The sequence below is a fragment of the Aspergillus caelatus genome, assembly GCF_009193585.1.
Source record: "Aspergillus caelatus strain CBS 763.97 unplaced genomic scaffold BDV27scaffold_140, whole genome shotgun sequence".
Classification (NCBI taxonomy): Eukaryota; Fungi; Ascomycota; class Eurotiomycetes; order Eurotiales; family Aspergillaceae; genus Aspergillus; species Aspergillus caelatus.
This window is the reverse complement of record NW_022475403.1, coordinates 87,886-96,666: the sequence shown is the minus strand read 5'-3', so window position 1 is coordinate 96,666 and position 8,781 is coordinate 87,886. Positions and strand designations below refer to the sequence as shown.

General features: G+C 46.7%; 5 protein-coding genes across 5 annotated transcripts; 1 reads left to right on the top strand and 4 right to left on the bottom strand.

Moving 5' to 3' along the window:
- Positions 1-234: 234 nt before the first annotated feature.
- Positions 235-2,232, bottom strand: BDV27DRAFT_131466 (putative cytochrome b5 reductase). Its single transcript, XM_032067634.1, has one exon. It carries the CDS (start codon positions 1,707-1,709, stop codon positions 531-533), a length of 1,179 nt encoding a protein of 392 aa, XP_031925592.1. The 5' UTR covers positions 1,710-2,232; the 3' UTR covers positions 235-530.
- A 483-nt stretch (positions 2,233-2,715) lies between these two features.
- On the top strand, positions 2,716-4,628 carry BDV27DRAFT_166208 (cytochrome P450; the record flags this gene model as incomplete). Its single annotated transcript, XM_032074132.1, has 3 exons — positions 2,716-2,848; positions 2,925-3,761; positions 3,809-4,628. The coding sequence occupies 3 exons, from the start codon at positions 2,716-2,718 to the stop codon at positions 4,516-4,518; spliced, it is 1,680 nt and encodes a 559-aa protein (XP_031925591.1). The 3' UTR covers positions 4,519-4,628.
- Positions 4,629-4,817: 189 nt separating this feature from the next.
- BDV27DRAFT_159723 (uncharacterized protein) lies at positions 4,818-5,370 on the bottom strand (the record flags this gene model as incomplete). The annotated part of the gene is made up of 2 exons (XM_032072916.1): positions 4,818-5,203; positions 5,277-5,370. The coding sequence occupies 2 exons, from the start codon at positions 5,368-5,370 to the stop codon at positions 4,818-4,820; spliced, it is 480 nt and encodes a 159-aa protein (XP_031925590.1).
- Positions 5,371-6,348: 978 nt separating this feature from the next.
- Positions 6,349-6,704, bottom strand: BDV27DRAFT_159722 (uncharacterized protein; the record flags this gene model as incomplete). Its single annotated transcript, XM_032072915.1, has 2 exons — positions 6,349-6,548; positions 6,614-6,704. The coding sequence occupies 2 exons, from the start codon at positions 6,702-6,704 to the stop codon at positions 6,349-6,351; spliced, it is 291 nt and encodes a 96-aa protein (XP_031925589.1).
- An 845-nt stretch (positions 6,705-7,549) lies between these two features.
- BDV27DRAFT_159721 (uncharacterized protein) lies at positions 7,550-8,153 on the bottom strand (the record flags this gene model as incomplete). The annotated part of the gene is made up of 2 exons (XM_032072914.1): positions 7,550-7,626; positions 7,697-8,153. 2 exons carry the CDS (start codon positions 8,151-8,153, stop codon positions 7,550-7,552), a joined length of 534 nt encoding a protein of 177 aa, XP_031925588.1.
- Positions 8,154-8,781: the final 628 nt, after the last annotated feature.

The following is an 8,781-nucleotide window of genomic DNA, read 5'->3' as shown; positions in this document are numbered from 1 at the left end:
CAAATTTATCGTTGAGGTGGGAATTATCGTTGAGGTGAGGCAGACCAACACGCCGAAGTGCGTGGTGGGTCTGCTGACCTAAGAGACGGCTACGGCATTGACAACCCGGTGATTGGTCCAAACCAACCAAACAGACCAAACCGCTCATCCCGTGCTGTAACTAACCCTATTCAAGTTAAGACTCAACGCGTCCACAATGCTTGTCATTTGCTGTCAAGCTATTCACTACGAGGTCTCCACCACAACATGGCCTGAGAGAAACTAGGGGGCCATGATACGCCGGTCCTGTCAACTCGAAAGCCTTCTGGTGGGTACCACATATCTAAGCCATGAGACAAGGCTCAAGGTTTCGGACAGCCATTTCCTTTTTCGTTGATGCCTGGATGTCAGAGAAAGATAAATACCTCTCAAGCAATATACTGATGGATATTACAGTCTATATACATTAAAACCGCCCATAGAAACCCAAGTTCACAGGGAGGGATGGAGAGAGAGGGAACGTAAAGAGAAAGTCAAAATAGGGATAATAATTAGAAACAGAAAATCTGGTCGCTCATCTTCGACACCGCTCCCGCCTTTTGGAAGCCCATGGCCGCCAACGTCTTCTTGGTCGCGTTGACCATACCGGGAGGCCCACACAAGAGGACTTTAGTATCCTCGGATGGGCCCGGTAATTGTTGGCTAAGGACTTCCTGGTTCACAAAGCCAGTTCCATAGGCCCAACCATCTGGAGCACTATCCAGCATATACCAAAGCTTGAAGTTCTTGGGATACTTGCGCGCAAAAGCCTCTAGTTCTTTCCTCAACAAGATGTCTGCCTCCGTCCGGTTGGCGTAGATCAAGCTGATCTCAGTCGTGTCCCGCTCATCCTCACAGATGGCACGGATGAGTTGATACATAGGTGTGATACCTGTTCCTCCAGCGACCATGCCGAGCTTGGTGCAGAGCCCCTTGCTGTAACGCATCGCTCCCTTGGGACCCCGGAACTCAACTTCATCTCCCACGTTTAAGTTGGCGAGGTACTGACCAGTGAGCAGACCTTCAGGGTAACACTTGACGACTAGCTCCAAGCGACCGAGGTCCAAGTTGTTTGACACTGGGGTGTAAGACCGAGATACCGTCGTACCATCAACAAGTGCGCGGATAGCTACGTGTTGTCCGATAGGAAGTCCAATGACTCCCTTAGAATTGGGCAAAGCGAAGACGAATCGATAGACGTTGGGAGATAGTTGATCCTTTTCAACCAAAGGCAAGCTCTTGAATTCTTTGGCATCCAGAAATCCTTTAGCCAAGTGCAGGTCAGCTTTCATTACCTTTCGGGATTTGATATGTGGAGGGTAGCGCAAGAAGCCCGAGTCGATCTTGGTAAATTTGGCTGCTTGACGGGCCACAGCTGTGCCAACTATCGCAGAGATGGCTGCAGCCGTAAGGAAACCATTGGTGAACCCTCCGCGAGGCATTCTGATTCCGTTGAAATATTGAGGAATGAGTTGGCTAATCTCATTCTTTGGAACCAGGGAACCAAAAGTACTCCGTTGATAGACATAAAGTACGGATGCCAATGCTCCCAGCACACCAGCAATTGTTCCCACCGGGCGGCTCCTAGATGATTGAGGAACGGTCTCCGGCTTCTGAGCAACTAGTTGGACCTTCTTGGGTGGGACGTATTCTTTAGCACCTTCTAGAGTGCCGATTAGGAATTCCTGCATGATCTCTACCGAGTCCTCGGAATGGCCAACGTCTTCAAATGCTTCCGTGGCATCTGTGCCCGCAGTTTCTATGAGGATCTCTGCGCCACCAGGATGATCTTGGAGATAGTTTGTGATATCGAAAACTATTCTGCCTTAGTCCTGTTGAGTCTAACCTGATAGTTGGAGTCTTACCTTTGCCATGAACAATGATCCAGATATCATCTTTGTGGTTATGCGATGCGACCTCAGCGGCTGTGTACTCAGGAAGCTGAACCTCCACAGGATTTTCGGCCTTTGCCTCCATTATTTCGACTGATCGTTGTGTTGTATGGGAATGATAATTAGTTGTAGCATAGAAGGGAAGTACGACTGGATATTTGGACTGGATAGGCGAGTTCGTGGTTTATTATTATGTTGGAACCGCCACGGAGTAGAGCTAGTAGCGTGAGACATAAAAAGTCAACATAAATATAGTACCCACCGGCATATTGTATATACATTATCCAGTCGGGGCGTCTCACTCAAGTCGGCATCTTCTCCTCCGAGATTGACATAAATTAAAAACGGCCCGATGGGTATTCGGCACGACATGGCCGAATTCTGTAACATACGTGGAAGTCGTGGCCGACATTGCCATTGCAAAGCTTTCCCCTTTATGTTAAGACCCAATGCCTTAAAATGGATACCGGTGGGTCTAGGGCGACGATCTCTGTCTCTCGCTGGTTAGGTTTGGCTCTGAGATTGCGATGCCGACAGCGATATCGTGCCGAGGCAGGCATCGAGGCATTTTTATCTTGCAGGGAGCACAAATCTTAATGTGCATTTCATTACTGTGAACCGATTCATATCAGTCCAACGTAATGTGGAATCGGACAATGTGGATTAGCGCTGAAACGGCCTCTTGCCCTAGCTTTGGCCATTCATGGTACTATAAATTAGTACCTTGGTCCTTAGCATCAGAGGTCGAGATTGATTTCCTATCGACCAATTGACCCTATGAGAAATTTGCCTAGGCTTGAACAAAATGTCTATCAAACTCTTCTACCTTTCAGGGGAGCCTAGCTCTACTGCGAGAGAAATTGAACTGGAAGCCACACTAGACTACGATGGGCTCAGGCACCTCATTGCTGCACACTTCGCTATAGTGGAACCGAACGGTACGTTTATCGAGTATACCTAAGAGGGAAAGGAGAACAGGAACGCTTGCATTTGGACTTTAGCTGATCGTTATAGGAATCGGATTCCAGTCCCAGGATGCGATCTTATCCGATGTCGCGGAGGTCCTTGCAAACGAGGATCCCATTAGCATTACGATTGATGGTAAACCTGTGCGAGAGATTCCCGGTCCTAAAGGACTTCCAATCGTTGGCAATTTCTTCGAAATCTATCCCGACCACCTAGGAAACCATCAGCGCTTGTTTGAACAGTATGGACCTATAATCAAGACAACGAACATGGGACGTACGGTCTACCAAACCAACGATCCACAATTGTCATCTATCATTTTTTCAGAAACCGATTTCTTCACCAAGAAGATCAACGAAGCTCACCCGCTTCATGCGATTAAGAACCAACAAGCCGGTGTGTTCCTAGGGGATACTGACACTCCGGAGTGGAGAGCGGCACATAAGTTCCTTCCCCCAGCATTGGGCCCCAAGGCTGTTCGACATTATGCCCCTACAATGCAACAGACAGTTGAAGATGCGTTCAAAGTATTCGATCATTTTGATGAGAACGGCGAGGCTTGGAACGTCTACCAATATATGCTTAAACTTGGATCTCAAGCGGTTGGAAAGCTTGTGCTCGGCATTGATTTCAATCATTTCTCCTCTCCTGATGCACCTCCTCACGAACTCATTCAGATCATCGCGGAGTCACTGTCTTTGAATAAGAAGGTAACCGCAAGGGGTGATTGGTATGCGAAACTGCCGTTTGGCGATCCGCAGCGGTTGAGAAACATGCGCTATCGTATTTTCGACATCGTGGACCAGTCGATCCAGAATGCCAGTCGTGGTGGAGTCGAAGATCTTCCCCTTCAAGACGCTGCCCTGAAGGCCTCTAACATGATCGGTGAGTGTGGCAATGGTTTGTGTCTGAGTAGTCACTGACTGAAGTAGACTATGCCGTTCGAGCCACCGACAACAAGGGTGAAAAGTTGCCCAAAACAAGCCTGATCCAGTCCTTGGTTGTCGCGACCGGGGCTGGTTTTACTACCACTAGCTCATTATTGTCTTGGTTGATATACAGTCTTGTTACGTACCCAGGTGTTCAGGACCGCTTACTGCAAGAGCTGATCGACAACGATATTACCGAAGATACCCAGATAACAGCAGACTTGACCGACCGGTTAACATTCATGGATAAAGTGATCAAAGAAACTCAACGTCGCCATAACCCATCTTATCAGCCCGCACGGACCGCGAAGGTTGACATGATCTTACCTGGGGGTTACAAGCTACCTGAGGAATCTGTGGTAGTCGGTGCTCTTCACCACCTTCACAATAACCCAGAAGTCTGGAGCAACCCAGCCCGATTCGACCCTGACCGATGGGACACAGAAGAGGTCAAGAACCGACACAAAGCCGCCTATATCCCCTTTGCTACTGGTCCACGTATGTGCATTGGCTTCAACTTTGCGCTACAAGAAGTCAAGGTATTTTTGCCGAAGCTAGTATACCGTTACAAGTTCATAAAGGAGAACGATGGGCCGATTGAGTACGACCCTATGTTCCAACTGATCCGGCCTAATAACTTGTACGTGCGCGCCGAACGGCGTGTAAAATGGCCTCCCAAGTCGGAGTTTGCTGCCACAAGGGCTTCACTTTAATTCGTGGAATTGTTGTTGTTTGCTATCTGGTTTTACTGGACTTCGAGCTTATGGAGCGTTACTGTAAATAGACCAACCTTAGATATCTAGATATAGAGAAAAGGTGATTCGGCATTTGGCTACAAGAAATTAATAGAACAGTCAAAACACAAAAGAGAAACCAACGCAAGCATTTGAAAAATGGCAAGGACCAGTCCCTGCAAATTATTGACCTTCTCATTACTTCAAGATATCTCCATCGGTCAAAGCAGCTTGTCCAAAACGGTTTCCCGAGTGGATCTGTCCCCATTGTGCAGTCCTCACTTACCTCCCCCTCGTTTAGCGGCTTGGCCATTATTATCATGTCCTTCCTGACCGTGTTGGTCTTCCTGACCGTGTTGGCCTCCGTGTGGACCCTTGTGACCCTTGTGACCCTCCTCACCTTCCTCACTATCACCACTCTCACCACCCTCATCACCCTCCTTGTTATCGCCGTCCTCATCATCCTCATCTTTACCTTCTTCATTGTCTTCGCCGTCTTCATCTTCTCCGCCCTGTTTGCCACCCTCGCCATCTTTGCCATGCCTGGTACCATTTGTAGCTGTCTCACCGCGAACAATCAAGTTGACTTTGTCGCCCCTGAGACCAGGAATAGTGGCCCGAGCGGAGATATCTCTATGCCTATTCTTAGGAGATAGGGAGGCTTCTGCATTAAATGATTAAGTTAGCTTTGATTGGAACATGAGGTTTTTAGGAAAGGTGCATGGAAATGGATATACCCGATGCAAGCACGGCGCGGTTGTCCTTCGCAGACAGAGGAACCGCAGCTGCCAGAGCAACCAAGCCGAAGAGAGCTAACTGTTGAAATCTCATTTTGGAGTTGGAGTTCTTGTGATAGAAGAAGAATATTTGGCTGATGTATTTGCGGACTCGAGGACTTGAGGACTTTGGTGTTTGAATCTGTTTCTGATAGTGAACATGGTGAGAACTTCGCCGATATTTATACAAATAACTTGAATCAAGTGGCTATGAAGTTAAAGTATAAAGAAACCTGTCTGAAACACGCCCCTTTTCGTATTGAGCGCTTAGGCGTAGTATCATCGTTGTTTTGAATTAAAGTCAATTGAAATCGAGCAACAGACGGCGATTCTAGACCTGAAGTATTTGATAGCTCATGTGTGGCGGCGCTTGTTGTGAGATTATGTGGCACGGTTGCACAAGGAGATACGCCAGTGTGGTTGGTTGTCGAGCGTCGTCTCAGGAGGTCAGTACCACCTTTTGTCTAGTGGCTTAACCCTGAGGTTTATGAGACCCTTTCCCAAGCCAAGTCTTTGCCTAGTACTCGTGAGCTATGTGGTACAGATCTGCGAGACATACTCCTTATTTAATGGACTACACATGGATCTTTGACCCTTGTGGTAAATTGGCAAAGGTTTCATGGGAAGTCCGTTCAAAGGGATTTAGGCAGCTTCTAGGTTTACCATCAAAAGTAAAACCACTGTTTCTTGAACCTTCACTTAAAAATAAACACAAAAGGTTATAGCCCATGGCATTGTCTATGCATTACAAGCATTAAGGGAGCAATTTGAGAGGAACATATCCCTACAAGCTATGAGCTTAGTTCCATATCAGCATCCTGACCAGGACACAGTTTTGAGAATGAGAAGCCGTCAATGAAAGGATTGCTACCATTCTTCTGGATGGGGTTTAGCTCTTTCGTACTTGCAACAATGCTCATGCAAGCCACATTACCTCCTAATCGACATTGTGTATCAGTCCCCTCTCCAGAGATGCGTTATTTCTTGCGCGGGAGAGCCTCCTCAGCGCTCTCCTGGTAAACCAAATCCAGCCTCACTGGTCCTCGATATGGACCCCGGTTTCCTCGCCGCCACCGGCTGACAAGTCCGTTTCAGCTTCAGAGCGTATATGAGGTGGGATTTTCCACTCTATGGTATGGGGTATCCAAATCCCGTTAAACATCCTGTCTGGCTCTTTGGTGGGCTCATTCTTGGGGGCGTTGGGGAAGTCCATATCGCCGGCTGACTCGTAGCCTGCATTTATAGTGGTCAGGGTCGATGATAATGTAACACAAGATGAGGAAGAACTGTTCGAATACCATCTAGAATGCCACTGCGCTTTTCTTCTGAAACAGGCGCAGAAGCCGCAAGTGCAGCAAGGGAGAAGAAGACTAGCTGGTGGATCTGCATTTTTCTTTCTTCTCTTGTGAAACGATGTCGTACTGGTTCATGTGGGAGTTAATTCATGCAGGAATGCTCGGCGGGACAAGAGCGGCAGGGTTTATATAGGACTTGACTTATTCCAACCAACCATCATTTTCCCTTATTGGGTATCAATGGAGTCAATAGTGAGCCGAACATTATAGAAGTATACTCTTGAGCAACTACTCGTGGTGAATGTCGATTGAGCATTCAATTGCGGGGCATGCTTATTGAGGACCCTGAGATAGGGTTTTTGTTGCCCGGTGCCCCATCGGGAGGGCAAAGCATTCATTCATTCATTCATTCAATCGAAGAAACGCACTAAAGTACGAAGCTTCAGCTATGCCGGATATGAAATTTCAATAAAGAACTGTGGATATACCCTCGAAAACTTTCTAATTACCCACACAAATCAAATGGTCAACGGTCAATAGTGATCACATTATCTGTCATGATCCACATAGCAAACAGGTAGTTTCGACATAGTGATCATGCCATGACAACCATAAAAGCAATATGAGTGTGTTGCTGTACGAACTAAGGGATTTGGCCCATCTAGTGAAGGTCATCTGAGTGCTGATGGTTCAAAAAGGTGATGACCTTAAGACTACTGCAAAATAAGATCATACTAGTTTCAAATTTTTCATTTATATAGGATTTTGTTCAGACATAACAGCAAAGCATTTAATATTTCTTTAATATATTTATATAGTTTTCTTTACTAACAATACCCATGAGAGCAAGAAACATGAGCTTCTCGAGCGAATATATAGTAAAGACAGTTTGTTTATAAATCTTTCACATCGTTGGGGCTTCTTCCAGTGCGATAATATTTAGCAAAAGCTCTGAGCATCATAACTAGGAAATACGCCCCCAGCGTTGCAAACGGACGTAACATAGAGGGGTGTAGCTATAGTCAGTCAATATATAATAACACCCGCGACAAAAGGATCTGTCGTAACAAAGAAAGAAGCACCTACCGTCCACAGGTTGATTAGGGCCCGGTCCTCGGATGATAGGTTTGTGCTGTGGTGTCGGGGTCAACCGGTTTTCACAATTAACCTGGTCGTTTCCTCCATTGGCAGCACTGGAGCCTGTCCAGATATCGATATGCCAGACCTTGTTGGCCCAGTTCCGATTGCAGGAGTCACAGAAATCCTCCATGCGAAGATACTTGCGCAGATAAGGGTCATAGATGATTTCGCAGATCTGAAACTCGCCCGGGGCTGAGGCGAAGGTTAACGGGTCGTTGAAGGTTCCAACTCCCCCAGCCGTCAGACCTCGGCCGCAATCGTATGCGATCGCACAGCCGGGAGGATCATTGTCGGGAAATCCGTAGAAGGTGTGGGCTACATCCTGAACATGGCAGGATTGGCGAATGGCCAGTGGGGAACTGAGTCCCAGGCTCAAAAACATGGCCATGAATATCAAGGACATTGTGGCTGGTATGATGGATATGTAAGATGAGAGAGCTGCATAGAAAAGGGAGACAGGGCTTTTTAAATAGCTTCTCCATCTCGATGACTTGGGTCTTCTATGTCGATAGGGTTACCTCATAGAGCTGTCGCTCAACCATGGCTATCCAAAGTATGAGGTGATGTGACCATTTGAAATCGACCACCTAGGGATATCATGTTGTTATATTGTGTAGTCTAACCCCCTGGGTACATGAGTCATTCCTGGAGGTGCGATCATTACGCTGTTACAAGATCAAATTAACTCTTTTGCTTTGCATTCTATTCATTAAATACAATCTCTATTCCCCGTTTTCACTTTACCACTACAGTGCAATCTATGATGGAATCGATTTTCTACATCACGGGGTAATTATTACGCAGGAGTAAACCTCCAGGAAGAAAAGAAGGAAAAGCCGTGTATTTGAGCAAGATGTAATTCGCCAAAGTACAGAGCACTTTAAGCAAGGCATCGGGCAAAGGGCAGATCCGCTGGGGAAGTCACTATGAATACCAATGACTCACGGTGACGATGTGACACGATATTGTAACAAGTGCAATCGAGAAAGATGTATCCTCTATTGGGTCTTGATTTGCGATACATAGTTAAT